The sequence below is a fragment of the Mustelus asterias genome, chromosome 16 (genome assembly GCF_964213995.1).
Source record: "Mustelus asterias chromosome 16, sMusAst1.hap1.1, whole genome shotgun sequence".
Lineage (NCBI taxonomy): Eukaryota > Metazoa > Chordata > Chondrichthyes > Carcharhiniformes > Triakidae > Mustelus > Mustelus asterias.
The window spans coordinates 96,081,851-96,099,748 of record NC_135816.1 but is presented as its reverse complement, the minus strand read 5'-3'; the positions used below and the strand labels follow the sequence as shown (position 1 = coordinate 96,099,748).

The 17,898-nt window shown below is 48.5% G+C and overlaps 1 protein-coding gene across 1 annotated transcript; it reads left to right on the top strand.

The window, feature by feature from the left end:
- Window positions 1-12,389: 12,389 nt before the first annotated feature.
- LOC144505543 (cystatin-B-like) lies at window positions 12,390-16,828 on the top strand. The gene is made up of 3 exons (XM_078231672.1): window positions 12,390-12,489; window positions 12,889-12,990; window positions 16,446-16,828. Exons 1-3 carry the CDS (start codon window positions 12,412-12,414, stop codon window positions 16,575-16,577), a joined length of 312 nt encoding a protein of 103 aa, XP_078087798.1. The 5' UTR covers window positions 12,390-12,411; the 3' UTR covers window positions 16,578-16,828.
- The last annotated feature ends 1,070 nt before the right edge of the window (window positions 16,829-17,898 follow it).

Genomic DNA, 17,898 nt, shown 5'->3' with positions numbered 1-17,898 from the left:
ACCTGATCCACTCAACACAGGATAGGGTAACTTTACACACATTTGGATAGTGAATGGACCCACTCTCACCAGGGCAGAGTAATGTTGCAGGCAAATCTTGACAGGGAACAAATCCATTCACACTGGGGTAGAGTTACATCAAACCCAAATATGGGCAGAGACAGACTCTCTCACAACTGAACATGATGATATCACACTCAATTCTGGACAGTGATTTGTTCCACACAAAACAGGCAGGGTAATTTTACACACAGGTCTGGATAGCGGACGGACCACAGGGTAATGTCACCTTCACAAGGAACAAACCCATTCACAATGGGGTAGTTATGTCACACTCAAAACTGGGAAGTGACCTGAACCACTCAAAACAGGACAGGGTAACACCACACTCACATCTGGATAGTGAACAAACCCACTCACAACACAGGGTAATGTCACACTCAGTTTGGAGAATGAACTGACCCTCTCACATCGTGACAGGGTAACATCATAGTCACAACTTTACTCTGAACTGACCCACTCACACTAGGGCAGTGTAACATCACACACACACAACTGGACAGAGAAGTGACCCACTCAATATGGAAAAGAGAAATTTCACACTCAAATATGGTCAGGGAACTGACCCACTCACAATTTAGTTGGGTAATGTCACACTCAATTCTCGACAGGGAGTTTACCCACTCACATGGGAAAGGGAAAGAACATGCCCAAATCTGGACAGAGACCTGATCCACTCAAAATAGGACAGGGTAACTTTATAGTCACATCTGGATAGTGAATGGGCCCACTCCCAACAACACTGGATAACATTGTACACAAATCATGAGAAGGAACCGACAATGGGACAGGATAACATCACATTCACATCTGGATAGTGAATGGATCCAATCACTCCAGGGCAGGGTAACATTGCACACACATCGGAACAGGGAAGTGACCCACTCACCATGGGAAAGGGCAATTTCACACTCAAATTTGGACAATGAACTGACCCACTCGCAATTGGGCTGTGAAACGTCACGCATAATTCTCTATAGCAAAATTATCAACACACAATCGGATGTGGTAACGTCACACTCAAATCTGGATCGTGAACTGACTCACTCCCAACAGGACAGCAACATGTCACAATCACATCTGTACTTTAAACTGACCCACTCGAACCAGGGCAAGGCAACCTCACACTTAAATCTGGACAGGGGACAAACCCATTCACAACAGGTAGAGTGACGCCACATTCAAAAACGGTCAGTGATCTGATCCACTCAAAGCTGAACAGGGTAACTTTACACTCACACCTAGACAGTGAATGGACCAACACACAACACCAGGTAACGTCACACTCAGTATGGAGAATGTACTGACCCTCTCACAATGGGACAGGGTAACATCACACAAATGTGTACTCTGAACTGACCCACTCACACCAGGGCAGGGTGACGTCTCATTCAAATCTTCACAGGGAACAAACCCATTCACAACGGGGTAAAATTACATCACTCTCAAAACTGGGAAGTGACCTGAACCACTCAAAACAGGACAGGGTACCTTTGGACTCACATCTGGATAGTGAATGGACGCATTCACAACAAGACAGTGTAGCGTCACACTCAAATCTAAACCGTGAACAGACCCATTCACATCAGGGCAGAGGAATGTCACCTCTGGACAGAGAATACCATGGGGAAGGGTAACGTCACACTCAGATCTGGTCAGTGAACTGTGCCTCTCACAATGGGACAAGCTAACGTCGCAATCACATCTGTGCTCTGAAATGACCCACTCACACTAGGGCAGCATAACGTCGCATGCACATCTGGACAAAGAAGTGACCCACTCACCATGGGAAAGGGTAATTTCACACCCAATTGCAGACAATGAACTAACCCGCTCAAAATTGGGCGAGGAAACGTCACACTCAATTCTCTACAGGGAATCACCCACTCGTAACAGGACAGGGAAATTTCACAATCACATCTGAATTCTGAACAGACCTACTCACACCAGGGCAGGTTAATGTCACACACACATCTGGACGGAACAAATCCATCACAACAGGATCTGGATGGTGAACGGACCCACTCATAAATGGAAAGACTAATAAGTCGAGAAACTGAACTGACCCTCTCACGCCGGAGCAGGGTAACATCACACACAAATCTGGGAAGTCATCAGATCCAGTGACAATGAACTGGGTAACGTCACAATCAAAACTTTACTCAGAACTGACCCACTCACACCAGAGCAGGGTAATATTGCACTCACATCTGGACCGGGGCAAACCCATTCAAAACGGGGCGGGGTAACATCATAATCACATCTGCATTCAGAACTGACCCATTCACACCAGGGCAGGGTAACATCGCACACACAGCTGGACAGAGAAGTGACCCACTCACCATGGGAAAAGGTGATTTCTCACTCAAATATGGACAAGGAACTGACCCACTCGTAATGGGGCTGGGTAACGTCACTCTCACTTCTCTACTGGGAATTTACCCACTCACAATGGGATATGGCAATCACATCTGGATAGTGAACTGCCTCACTCCCAACAAGAAAGGGTAGTGACGCACTCAGATCTGGTCAGTGAGCTGTCCCACTCACAACAGTACAGAAAACAACACACATCTAGACAGGGAACAAACCTATTAACCAAGGGGTAGAGTTATGTCACACTCCAATATGGACAGCGACCTGAACCTCCCAAAACAGGACAGGGTAACATCATACTCACACCTGCATAGTGAATGGACCCACTCAATGGAACAGGGTAACATCACAATCACAATTGCAATTGAACAGACCCACTCACACCCGGACAGCGTAACGTCACGCACACATCTGGGCAAAGAAGTGATCCACTCACCATGGGAAAGGGTAATTTCACACTTAAATATGGACAAGGAACTGACCCACTCGCAATTGGGCTGGATAACGTGACACTCAATTCTCTACAGGGAATTTACCCACTCACAATGGGATATGGCAATCACATCTGGATAGTGAACTGACTCACTCCCAACGAGGTTGGTGACACACTCAGATCTGGTCAGTGAGCTGTCCCACTCACAATGGGATGGCAAAACAACGCACACACATCTAGACAGGGAACAAACCTATTAACCAAGGGGTAGAGTTACGTCACACTCCAATATGGACAGCGACCTGAACCTCCCAAAACAGGACAGGGTAACGTCACATTCACATCTGCATAGTGAATGGACCCACTCACAATGGGACAGGGTAACATCACAATCACAACTGTATCTGAATAGACCCACTCACACCCGGACAGGGTAACGTCATGCACACATCTGGGCAGAGAAGTGATACACTCACCATGGAAAAGGGCAATTTCACACTCTCATATGGATAATAAACTGACCCACTTGCAATTGGGCTGGGTGACGTCTCACTCAATTCTTTACAGGGAATTTACCCACTCACATCCTCCACTCAAAATAGGACAGGGTAACTTTGCAGTCACAGCTGAATAGTGAACAGACCCGCTTACAACAGCACAGGATTGCATCACACTCAATTCTGGACAATCATTTGTTCCACACATAATGGGACAGGGTAATTTTACACACAGATCTCACCAGTGATCTGACTCATTCACAACAGGACAGGGTAATGACACACTCACATCTGGAGAGTGAAAGAACCCATTCATGACAAAGGTAACATCACACTCAGTCTAGAGAGTGAACTGTCCCACTCGCACAAGGGCAGGGTAATTTTGCACGCACATCTGGATAATGAGGCGACCCACTCACCATGGGAAAGGATAACATCACCCTCAAATTGGACAATGTACTTAGCTATTTGCAATGGGACAGGGTAACATCACACTCATATCTGGAAGCTGAACTGACCCACTCACACCAGGGCAGAGTAACATTGCAGGCAACTCTCGACAGGGAACAAACCCATTCACAGCGGACTAGATTTACATCACCCTCAAATCTGGGCAGAGACAGACCCACACAACAAGACAGGATAACATCATGCTCAATTCTGACCAGTGATTTGTGCCACACAAAACAGGCAGGGTAATTTTACACACACATCTGGATAGCGAACAGACCCACTCACACCGCAGGGTAATGCCACTTTCAAATCTTCACAGGGAACAAACTCATTCACAATGGGGTAGAGTCACATCACACTCAAAACTGGGAAGTGACCTGAACCACATAAAACAGGATAGGGTAACGCCACACTCAATTCTCTACAGGGAATTTACCCACTCACAACAGGACAGGTAACTTCACATTCAAATCTGGACAGTGACCTGATCCACTCAAAACAGGACAGGGTACCTTTGGACTCACATCTGGATAGTGAACAGACCAACTCAAAATGGAACAGGGTAACATCACAATCACAACTGTGTCTGAACAGACCCACTCACACCTGGACAGGGTAATGTCACACGCACATCTGGACAGAGAAGTGACCCACTCACCGTGGGAAAGAGTAATTTCACACTCAAATATGGACAAGGAACTGGTCCACTGGCAATTGAGTTGGGTAACGTCACACTCAATTCTCTACAGGGAATTTACTTATGCAGATGGGAAAGGGAAAGAAGATACTCAAATCTGGACAGTGACCTGATCCACTCCAGATAGCACAGGGTAACTTTACACTTACATCTGGATAGTGAATGGACCCACTCACTTCAACACTGGATAACATCACACTCAAATCATGAGAATGAACCGACCGACTCACAGTGGGATAGGATAACGTCACCCTCACATCTGCATAGTGAATGGACCTTTTCACAACAAGTAGGGGTAACGTCACACTCAAATCGAAACAGTGAACAGACTCACTCACACCAGGGCAGGGTAATGCCACATGCACATCTGGACAGAGAACTAATCCCTCACCATGGGAAAGGGTAATTTCACACTCAAATATGGACAGTGAACTGACCCACTCACATTGGGACACAGTAATAACTCGCAATTGGCCTGGGTAACATCATCACTCAATGCTCTACAGGGATTTTACCCAAACAAAGCGGGATGTGGTGATGTCGCACTCAAATCTGGATAGTGGACTGACGCACTCCCAACAGGAAAGGGTAACGACACACTCAAATCTGGTCAGTGAACTGTCCTACTCACAACGGGACAGGATAACATCACAATCACGTCTGTAAATCATAGAATCATAGAAACCCTACAGTACAGAAAGAGGCCATTCGGCTCATCGAGTCTGCACCGACCACAATCCCACCCAGGCCCTACCCCCATATCCCTACATATTTTACCCACTAATCCCTCTAACCTACGCATCTCAGGACACTAAGGGGCAATTTTTAGCATGGCCAATCAACCTAACCCGCACATCTTTGGACTGTGGGAGGAAACCGGAGCATCCGGAGGAAACCCACGCAGACACAAGGAGAATGTGCAAACTCCACACAGACGTGACCCAAGCCGGGAATTGAACCCAGGTCCCTGGAGCTGTGAAGCAGCAGTGCTAACCACTGTGCTACCGTGCTGCCCTAAACTGTACTCTAAACTGACCCACTCACAGTAGGGCTGGGTAACGTCACACTCAAATCTGGACAGGGGACAAACCCATTCACAAAGGAGTAGAATGATGTCACATTCAAAACTGGTCAGTGACCTGATCCACTCAAAATAGGACAGGGTAACTTTATACTCACATCTGGACAGTAAAAGGACCCACTTGCAATGGGACAGGGTAACATCATACTGACATCTGTACGCTGAACTGACCCACTCACAGCAAGTTAGGGTAACATCACAAATTCATCTGGATAGTAAGGTGACCCACTCACCATGGGAAAGGGTAATGTTACCATCAAATATGGACAATGAACTGACCCACTCACATTGGGACACAGTAATATCACACTCAAATCTGTGTTCTGAATTGACACACTCACTCCAGGGGAGGGTAATGTCACACGCACATCTGGATAGTGAGGTGACCCACTCACCACGGGAAAGGGTAATTTCACACTGAAATATGGACAATGAATTGACCCACTCGCGATAGGGCTGGGTAACATCATATACAATTCTCTACAGGAAAGTTACCCACTCACAACGGGACAAGGGTAATGTCACAATCACATCTATACTCTGAACTGGCCAACCAGGGCAGGGTAGCGTCACATCCACATCTGGACAGGGAACAAACCGACTCTCAAAGGGGTAGAGTTATGTCACACTCAAAACTTGGCGGTGACAGACCCACTCAAAATGGGACAAGTTAACATTGCACTCACATCTGGATAGTGAATTGACCCATTCACAACAAGGCAGGATATCATCACACTCAAACCTGGGCCGTGATCAGATCCATTCACATTGGGCCAGGGTAATGTCACATGCACATCTGGACAGAATACTGACCCGCTTACTTGGGGAAAGGGTAATTTCACACAGAAATGGACAATGACCGACTCGCAATTGGGTTGGGTAATGTCACACTCAATACCCGACAGGAAATTTACCCATTCACAATGGGATTTGGTAACGTCACACTCAATTCTTGACAGTGATTTGTTCCACTAAAAAGGGAAACGGTATCTTTACACTCACATCTGGAAAGTGAACAGACCCACTCACAAGAAGACAGGGTTACTTCACATGCACATTGTTCTATGCAAAACGGAATGGGTAATTTTACACACACATCTGGATAGTAAACACACTCACTCACTCACAAGAGGTAAGTGTAATGACACATTCACATCTGGATAGCGAATGGATCCATTCATGACACAGGGCAACGTCACACTCAGTCTAGAGAATGAACCAACTGACTCACAATGAGACAAGGGTAACGTCACACTGGCATCTGCACTCTGAACTGACACACTCAAACCAGGACAGGGTAACGTTGCATGTACATCTGGACAGAGAAGTGACCCACTCACCATGGGAAAGGGTAATTTCACACTTAAATATGGACAATGAACTGACCCACTCGCAACTGGCTGGGTAACGTGACACTCAATTCTCCAGAGGGAATTTACCCACTCACAACGGGATATGGTAATGTCACACTCAAATCTAGGGAATGATTCGTTCCACTCAAAACCGGACAGTGTATCTTTCCACTCACATCTGGATAGTGAACTGACCCACACGACGACACAGGTTAACGTCACACTCAAATTCGAATGCTGAACGGAACAATTCATATTGGGCTGGGTAAGCTCACACTCAGGTCAAGACAATTAACTGATCCACATGTAACAGAACAGGGTAATGTCACACTCATATCCAGACAGCAATTTGACCCACTCACAACGGGACAGGGTAAAATCAACTGACCCACTCACAGTTCAGCGGAGGTACATCAAACTCAAATCTAAATTGTGAGCTGACCAGCTCACACCAGGACAGGGTAACGTCGCATTCAAATCTTCACAGGGAACAAACCCATTCAAACCAGGATAGAGTTACTTCACACTCAAACCAGGACAGACTAAGATTACACACATCTGGATAGTGAATGGATCCACTCACAACACAGGGTAATGTCACACTCAAATCTGGGAGGTGATCAGATCCATTCACAATGGAACTGGGTAATTTCACAAGCAAAACTTTATTCTGAACTTACCCACTCACACCAGGGCAGGGTAACATTGCACACACATCTGGACAGAGAAGTGACCCATGGGGAAGGGTAATTTCAGACTCAAATATGGACAGTGAACTGATCCACTTGCAATTGGTCTGGGAAATGTCAGACTCAATTCTCTACAGGGAATATACCCACTCACAATGGGATGTGGTCACACTCAAATCTGGACAGTGACAGACCCACTCACAATGGGACAGGATAACATCACACTCAATTCTGGATAGTGAACTGTTCCACTAAAAACTGGACAAGGTAATTTTACACACACATCAGGATACTGAACTGACCCACTCACAACGGAATGTGGTAACATCACACTTAAATCTGGGAAGCAGTCCATTCACTGTGGGACAGGGGAACAGCACTTATATCTTGACAGAAAACAGACCGTCTTACAATGGGGCAGTGTAGCATCAACTCAAATATGTACAGTGAACTGACCCAGTCACAATGGGGCAGGGTAATGTCACACACATCTGGACAGTGAGCTGTTTCATTCGAACAGGATACGATCATATCACACTAACATCTGGATATTTAATAGACCCACTCACACCAGGGCAGGGGAATGCCATACTCTAACCTGATCATCGATTTGATCCAATCAAAATGGGACTGGTTAATTTTTCACACACATCTGGATAGCAAACGGATCCAGTCACAACAGGGTAACGTCACATTCAAAACATGTTAGGGAATTCTCCCACTCACATCAGGACAGGGTGACGTCACAGTAAAATCAGGACACTTAATTGATCTACTTTCAACAGGACAGGATACCGTCACACTCATATCCAGACAGTGACCTGACCCCCTCACAAAAGGGCAGAGAAGTGTCACACTCAAATAAGGAGACAGAACTACCCCACTCACAATGGGACAGGATAAAGTGGCAATCACATTTGTACTCTGAACTGACTCACTCACACCAGGGCAGGGTAACATCACACTCACATCTGGACAGGGGACAAACCAATTCAGAACGGGATAGGGTAACGTCACACTCAAAACTGTGCAGTGACCTGACCCACTCAAACCAGACAGGATAACATTGCACTCAATTCTGAACAGTGACCTGATCCATTCAAAACAGGACATGGCAACTTTATACACACATCTGGATGGTGAACAGACTCACTGGCAAAGATACAGGGTTACATCACACTCAAATCTGGGAAGTGATCAGATCCACTCACACCAGGGCAGGGTAATTTTCCACACACATATCGATAATGAAGTGACCCGCTCACCATGGGAAAGGGTAATTTCACACTCAAATATGAACAATGAACTGCCCCACCCGCGATTGGGCTGGATAACGTCACACTCAATTCTACATAGAACATAGAACAGTACAGCACAGAACAGGCCCTTCGGCCCACGATGTTGTGCCGAGCTTTATCTGAAACCAAGATCAAGCTATCCCAACCAAGGTTGGTTAGGGCAAGTTTAGGGCCAGTTATAGATGGCAGAGGGAAGTTATGTGTGGAACCAGAGGAGATTGGTGAAGCATTGAACCAATATTTCTCTTCGGTGTTCACGCAAGGGGACATGAATATAGCCGAGGAGGACACTGGGTTGCAAGGGAGTAGAATAGACAGTATTACAGTTGATAAGGAGGATGTGCAGGATATTCTGGAGGGTCTGAAAATAGATAAATCCCCTGGTCCGGATGGGATTTATCCAAGGATTCTCTGGGAGGCAAGAGAAGTGATTGCAGAGCCTCTGGCTCTGATCTTCAGGTCGTCGTTATATGTTTCAATAAGATCCCCTCTTAGCCGCCGCCTTTCCAGCGAAAACAATCCCAAATCCCTCAGCCTCTCCTCATAGGATCTCCCCTCCATACCAGGCAACATCCTGGTAAACCTCCTCTGCACCCTCTCCAAAGCCTCCACATCCTTCCTGTAATGTGGGGACCAGAACTGCACACAGTACTCCAAGTGCGGCCGCACCAGAGTTGTGTACAGTTGCAACATAACGCTACAACAGAGATGGAGATCAAGAAAGAGAGAGAAGGGAGTGAGAGTGGAAGTGGAGAGGCACGTCAGACACCAGAATGTTACAGATGTTCGCGCGGGTGGGATTTTCCCATCCCACTGCAGTGAACAGAGATTTTACCAGGCGCCAAATTCTCCAGCTTCGCTGCACCGGGAGCGTGGCATGAACGGCAGGTAAGATTGCGCCCACAGAGTGAGAGGGAGGGTCAACAGTGATGGGGAGAAATAAATTCAGGAGGAGAGAAAAGACGTTGAGAGTGAAGAGGGAGTGAGAGACAGGGAAAGAAGATAGAGAGGTGAGGAGTTGGAGAGAGGGGTAGGGAGAGTAAGTCAAGGAGAGGGGAAAGGAGGGGAGAGGGAGGGAAGGTGAATGTTGTCATGGCACACGGTTATGATATCACAAACTTTTCGAAAACAGGGACTGATAAAGTAAATGTAGACCAAATGTTTCCTCTTATGGGATAATCTAGAACAAGAGGTCACAGGTATAGATTGAGAGGCGGCAGAGTTAAACCTGAGATGAGGAGGAACTACTTCTCACTGGAACTCATTGCCCCGCAGCGGGGAGTCTGAATCGTTGAATGGTTTCAAGGAGATTTTTTCCAATAAGAAATGGGATAAGGGGAACAGGTGGGGAGATGGATTTGAGACCAGGGAGAGGTCAGCCATGATCTGATTGAATGGCGACGCAGGCTCAAAGGGCTGAAATGCGTACTTCTGCTCCTAATTCCTGTGTTCCTATGGATTTGAGTATGTCAGTGTATGTGTATGTGAGCGTGTGCGTGTAAATGTGTGATTCTGTGTGGGTTTGCCTGAATGTGTTTGTGTGTGAATATATTTGTGTGAATGTGTGTGTGAGAGACTATATGTGCGAGTGTGTGTGTGTGAATATATGTGTGCGCATATCTGCGTGTGTGTGCTTGCCTGAATGCATGTGAGTATGTGTCTGTGTGTGTGTGTGCTTGAATGAATGAATGTGTGTGTGTGTGGGCGGTACAGGAGCACAGTAGTTAGCGCTGCTGCCTCAGAGCACCAGGGACCCAGGTTCAATTCCTGGTTTGGGTCACTGTGCAAAGTTTGCACGTTCTCCCCGTGTCTGCATGGGTTTTCTCCGGTTTCATCCCACAATCCGAAAGACATGCCGGTTAGGTGCATTGGCCATGCTAAGTTCTTCCTCAATGTACCCGAACAGGCGCTGGAATGTGGCGACTAGGGGAATTTTCAGAGTAACCTCATTGCAGTGTTAATGTGAGCCTACTTGTGACACTAATAAATAATAAATAAACTGTATGTGTTTGCGTGAATGTCTGATTCTCTTTCAGAGAGACGGTGCAGACTTGATGGGCCGGATGGCCTCTTTCTGCACTTTAGGGATTCTGTAGTTTTGTGTGTGTGTGTGTGAATGTGTGGTAGGTTTGTGTGTGCATGTGTGATTGTGTGTGAGAGAATCTGTATATGTGTGTGTGTGTGTGTCTGTGTGTGTGAGAGAGAGAATATGTTTTCCCTGAGTTAGAAAATTACAGCACAGAACAGGCCCTTCAAGAATGTGTGTGTGTGAATGTGTAATTTTGTGTTAATATATATGTGTACGTGTGTGTGTGTGTGTATGTGTGTGTGGCTGTGTGAAGTTTGTGTGTGTGCATATGTGAATGTGTGTGCGAGAGAATCTGTATGTGTGTAAATGTGTGTGTGTGTGTCTGTGTGAGTAGGTTTGTATGTGTGTATATGTGAATGTGTGTGCGAGAGAATCTGTGTTTGTGTGAATGTGTGTGTGACTGTTGGTGAGTAGGTTTGTCTGTGTGAATGTGTGTGCGAGAGAATCTGTGTGTGTGTGAATGTGTGTGTGTGACAGTTGGTGAGTAGGTTTGTATGTGTGTATATATGAATGTGTGTGCGAGAGAATCTGTGTGTGTGTATAAAGGGAGAAAGAAAGGAAGAAGAGGAGTGGGAGAAAGGGGCAGGAGACAGCAGGAGGGAGAGGGAGGCAATAGACGGAGAGAAGTGGGAGAGAGGGTCTGACAGAGTAAGAGGAAGGAAAGAGGAGGTGCCAAGAGAGAGGGGGAGAGAAAGCGCAGTAGACGAGGGGGGTGGGGGAGGGGACCAAGAGGAGGGGGAGAGGGGAGGGGCTGAGAGAGGGAGAAGAGGTGAAGAGAGGGTGCCAAGTGAGACGAGGGAGGGAAGAGGGGGGTGCCAAGAGAAAGGGAGTGGAGGGGAGAGGGGTCTAAGGGACAGGAGGGGGGAAAGAGGGAGTTGAGAGAGGTAGAGGAGGGGAGAGTGTGGTGCCAAGATAGAGGGAGAGGAGGAAGAGAGAGGGAGGAGGAAGAGAGAGGTAGAGGAGGGGCAAGGGGACCGAAAGGAGGGAGAGAGAGAGATTGCGCAGTGAAGAGGGATCAGATGGGGAGAGAGTAAGAGGTGTGGAACAAAGGAAGGGGGAAAGGGAAAAAGTGAGGGAGGATCAGAAATGGGGAGAAGGGGAGAGTGGACGAGTGAGGAGGAGGGGAGTGAGCGATGCAGGATTTCGAGTGAGTAAAGCAGGGAGTGAGGCAGAGGCAAACATGAATTAGCACCACCCAACCATCCCAGCTCAGCATTGAACAAAGGCCGAGAGACTGAGGGTGGAGCCAGACCAAAAGAGAGATTTCCTTCACGAATAGAAACATCACTGAGGGGTGGAGCAAAGAGGGAGCAAACTTTAAAAATGCAGAACACTCTGCAGAGGGAACGAGAGAGCCAGAAAGAGGGAGAACCAGAGACAGTAACAATGGCAACACAGGAAGTAGTGGGTGGTTTGGACAAGCTTTCGGCAGTCAGTTGTGAAATTCAGGCCATTGTCAGATCAGTAAGTGTTTAACTTTCAATATCCCCTTTATTACCTCAACGAACGAACGCGCGCGCACACAGCACTGACCCTCTGACAGTGCAGCACTCCCTCAGTACTGACCCTCTGACAGTGCAGCACTCCCTCAGTACTGACCCTCTGACAGTGCAGCACTCCCTCAGTACTGACCCTCTGACAGTGCGGCACTCCCTCAGCACTGTCCCTCTGGCAGTGCAGCACTCCCTCAGTACTGACCCTCTGACAGTGCGGCACTCCCTCAGCGCTGACCCTCTGACAGTGCGGCACTCCCTCAGCGCTGACCCTCTAACAGCGCAGCACTCCCTCAGTACTGACCATCCCATGGTGCGGCAATGCCTGTCATTCCTAATCTTTGTATTTTTATATTGTATCTGTTTCCAGCTCAAGCCTATGGTTGAAGAGAAGTTGAATAGATCATTTTCCGTTTTTCATGCAATCTCATATCGCTCACAGTTGGTCGCTGGCCAAAATTACTTTGTGAAGGTACGTCAACAGATATAACATGCATTTATACTGCAGTTTGAAGAAAGGAAAATCACGCAGGATACTCGGCATGTTACTCAGACAGAAAATTTGAGAATGACCGAAAGGAATATCGGACACATTTGGGATAGCTTGTTTAAAAGCAGAAGGTTCAGTAAAATCTTAAGCCATGTTCTCCAGGTTTATGGAGGGGATTCGAGAGTTTAGAGTACAGGCTGCAGAAGGCATGGCAGACACCATTGGAAATCTGGGATTAGCAAGAAGGCAGATTTGTGGGAGATCAAGACAACTGAGGTTTGTGGGAATTTGAGGATGTTACAAAGATAGGGAGCGTTGTAGAGGCTGGAAGAGGTTACAGAGATAGCGAGTGCTGTCGAGGCTGGAAGAGGTTACAGAGATAGCGAGTGTTGTAGAGGCTGGAAGAGGTTACAGAGATAGCGAGTGTTGTAGAAGCTGGAAGAGGTTACAGAGATAGCGAGTGTTGTAGAGGCTGGAAGAGGTTACAGAGATAGCGAGTGTTGTAGAGGCTGGAAGAGGTTACAGAGATAGCGAGTGCTGTCGAGGCTGGAAGAGGTTACAGAGATAGCGAGTGTTGTAGAAGCTGGAAGAGGTTACAGAGATAGCGAGTGTTGTAGAGGCTGGAAGAGGTTACAGAGATAGCGAGTGCTGTCGAGGCTGGAAGAGGTTACAGAGATAGCGAGTGTTGTAGAAGCTGGAAGAGGTTACAGAGATAGCGAGTGTTGTAGAGGCTGGAAGAGGTTACAGAGATAGCGAGTGTTGTCGAGGCTGGAAGAGGTTACAGAGATAGCGAGTGTTGTAGAAGCTGGAAGAGGTTACAGAGATAGCGAGTGTTGTCGAGGCTGGAAAAGGTTTCAGAGAAAGAAAGGATTGTGGGGATTGAAGGAATAACAGAGATAGGGTTGCAGGGGTGGAGAGGTTACAGAGATAGGGAGAATTGCAGGAACTGGAGGAATTTACAGAGATAGGGAGCGTTGTAGGGACAGGAGGAGGTTACAGAGAAAGGGAGTGTTGTAGGGACAGGAGGACGTTACAGAGATAAGGAGGGTTGTAAGGACTGAGGGAATTTACAGAGAGGGAGGTTTGTTGGAGTTGGAGGTTAGATAGGGAGAGTTGTCGGGACTGCTGGAGAACAGATCGGGGTTTTGGAGTGTTGGAGAAGGTTACAGAGATAGGGAGCACAGAGGGAGGGCTGCTCTGTTGAAAGGGGGAGCACGAGGGAGTGCTGTTCTATTGAAGGAGTAGCTCTGAGGGAGTGCTGCTCTGTTGAAGGGATAGCACTGAGGGAGTGCTGCTCTGTCAGAGGGGTAGCACTGAGGGAGCGCTGCTCTGTCAGAGGGGTAGCACTGAGGGAGTGCTGCTCTGTCAGAGGGGTAGCACTGAGGGAGCGCTGCTCTGTCAAAGGGGTAGCACTGAGGGAGCGCTGCTCTGTTGAAGGGGTAGCACTGAGGGAGCGCTGCTCTGTCAGAGGGGTAGCACTGAGGGAGCGCTGCTCTGTCAGAGGGGTAGCACTGAGGGAGCGCTGCTCTGTCAGAGGGGTAGCACTGAGGGAGCGCTGCTCTGTCAGAGGGATAGTTCTGAGGGAGTGCTGCTCTGTTGAAGGGATAGCACTGAGGGAGTGCTGCTCTGTTGAAGGGGTAGCACAGATGGAGTGCTGCTCTGTCAGAGGGGTAGCACTGAGGGAGCGCTGCTCTGTCAGAGGGGTAGCACTGAGGGAGTGCTGCTCTGTCAGAGGGGTAGCACTGAGGGAGGGCTGCTCTGTCAGAGGGATAGTTCTGAGGGAGTGCTGCTCTGTTGAAGGGATAGCACTGAGGGAGGGCTGCTCTGTTGAAAGGGGGAGCACGAGGGAGTGCTGTTCTATTGAAGGAGTAGCTCTGAGGGAGTGCTGCTCTTTTGAAGGGGTAGCACAGATGGAGTGCTGCTCTGTTGAAGGGATAGCACTGAGGGAGTGCTGCTCTGTTGAAGGGGTAGCACTGAGGGAGCGCTGCTCTGTCAGAGGGGTCGCACTGAGGGAGTGCTGCTCTGTTGAAGGGGTAGCACAGATGGAGTGCTGCTCTGTCAAAGGGGTAGCACTGAGGGAGCGCTGCTCTATCAGAGGGGTAGCACTGAGGGAGTGCTGCTCTGTCAGAGGGGTAGCACTGAGGGAGGGCTGCTCTGTCAGAGGGGTAGCACTGAGGGAGCGCTGCTCCGTCAGAGGGATAGTTCTGAGGGAGCGCTGCTCTGTTGAAGGGATAGCACTGAGGGAGTGCTGCTCTGTTGAAGGGGTAGCACTGAGGGAGCGCTGCTCTGTTGAAGGGGTAGCACTGAGGGAGCGCTGCTCTGTTGAAGGGGTAGCACTGAGGGAGTGCTGCTCTGTTGAAGGGATAGCACTGAGGGAGTGCTGCTCTGTTGAAGGGATAGCACTGAGGGAGTGCTGCTCTGTTGAAGGGATAGCACTGAGGGAGTGCTGCTCTGTTGAAGGGGTAGCACTGAGGGAGCGCTGCTCTGTTGAAGGGGTAGCACTGAGGGAGCGCTGCTCTGTTGAAGGGGTAGCACTGAGGGAGTGCTGCTCTGTTGAAGGGATAGCACTGAGGGAGTGCTGCTCTGTTGAAGGGATAGCACTGAGGGAGTGCTGCTCTGTTGAAGGGGTAGCACTGAGGGAGCGCTGCTCTGTCAGAGGGGTCGCACTGAGGGAGTGCTGCTCTGTCAAAGGGGTAGCACTAAGGGAGGGCTGCTCTGTCAGAGGGGTAGCACAGATGGAGTGCTGCTCTGTCAGAGGGGTAGCACTGAGGGAGTGCTGCTCTGTCAAAGGGGTAGCACTGAGGGAGTGCTGCTCTATCAGAGGGGTAGCACTGAGGGAGTGCCGCTCTGTCAGAGGGGTAGCACTGAGGGAGTGCTGCTCTGTCAGAGGGGTCGCACTGAGGGAGTGCCGCTCTGTCAGAGGGGTAGCACTGAGGGAGTGCTGCTCTGTCAGAGGGGTAGCACTGAGGGAGTGCTGCTCTGTCAGAGGGGTAGCACTGAGGGAGTGCTGCTCTGTCAGAGGGGTAGCACTGAGGGAGTGCTGCTCTGTCAAAGGGGTAACACTGAGGGAGTGCTGCTCTGTCAAAGGGGTAACACTGAGGGAGTGCTGCTCTGTCAAAGGGGTAGCACTAAGGGAGGGCTGCTCTGTCAGAGGGGTAGCACTGAGGGAGTGCTGCTCTGTCAGAGGGGTAGCACTGAGGGAGTGCTGCTCTGTTGAAGGGATAGCACTGAGGAAGTGCTGCTCTGTCAGAGCGGTAGCACTGAGGGAATGCTGCTCTGTTGAAGGGATAGCACTGAGGGAGTGCTGCTCTGTTGAAGGGATTGCACTGAGGAAGTGCTGCTCTGTTGAAGGGATTGCACTGAGGGAGTGCTGCTCTGTTGAAGGGATAGCACTGAGAAATTTCTTATGAAAACTGATTGTTTCCCATTTTTTTAAGGTTGTTGTTGGTGATGGTGATGACTACATACATATTCGTGTGTTCGAGCCTCTGCCCCACACTGGTGGCCAGCCTTCATTGGTTGAAATTGAATCTGACAAGAAACTATTCGATGAGATTTCATATTTCTAGGAAAGCCCACACACCCAGGGTACCACCTGCTCCTCTCTCTGCTGATGCTAAAATGCTCTTTCAGAATAAGCTCTGCATTTCAACTTCTGCTCCCAGTCACTGCTCGCATAGCAGCTCACCCTTCAGACCCTTGTCCCACTGCCGCCTTGAACCTGATAGGCAATTCTATCTCCTTGAGAACACAGCAAAGGTGCCTACCCACCTGCTTAAACATCCACTGCCTCCAGCACTGACAAACAGTCGCAGCTCTGTGTACCATTTACAAGATGCACTGCAGCAAATACCAAAGATCCCTCGACAGCACCTTCCAATCTGTGAACTTCACTGAGATCCCTCGACAGCACCTTCCAATCTGTGAACTTCACTCAGGACAAGGGCACCAGACACATGGGAACACCATCACCTGCAAGTTCCCCTCCAACTCACTCACCACCCTGACTTGGAAATAAATTGCCTTTCCTTCATTGTGGCTGGGTCAAAATCCTGGAACTCCCTCCCTAACAGCACTGTGCGTGTTCCTCCATCACGTAGATAATGATTGAAGAAGGCAACTCACCACCACCTTCTCAACGGCAATTAGGAATCTGCAATAAATTCTAGCCAGTGATGTAAATACACCCCCAGAATGAATGATTCAAAGTCAAAAACCCTGTCGCTCTTTCAAATAAAATACGTCCACCAAACAAAAACTTAACAATGTGCTCATGGAATCTTGCTGTGCGTCAAGTTGTGTCAGTCCCCAAAGCAACAGAACTCGCTGAAGGACGTGTGGAGTTCTGAACAGAACATCTGCCACTGTAAACTCTCCTGAAAAACCCTGAAACAGCGATTGAACGATTCAACTGCAATTGCATCGCACGTGATTCAATAAAACCATTCTGAAGCTTTTACTTGTTGCTGTTGACTCTTTCCATTTTGGGATTGGGGCTAAATGGAGCATGTAAGGGATGAGGTGGGGGACATGAATGAACCTGGGTTTCTCACACTGTCTGGGGCTGTTGCTGGGATGGTGTGAGTGAGAATATTCCACAGCTGGTCCACCAGTTCTGGCGATGCCCAGGCTTTGAACTATTTGCCCTCCGAGGAGCTCTGACATGGATGACAGTTCCAGCAGCAGGTCAGCTGAGAGGGGACGATGTTAAATAAGAACGTAAGAACTAGGAGGAGGAGTAGGCCATCTGGCCCCTCGAGCCTGCTCCGCCATTCAATAAGATCATGGATGATCTTTTCGTGGACTCAGCTCCACTTACCCGCCCGCTCACCATAACCTTTCATTCTTTACTGTTCAAAAATTTATCGATCCTTGCTTTAAAAACATTCA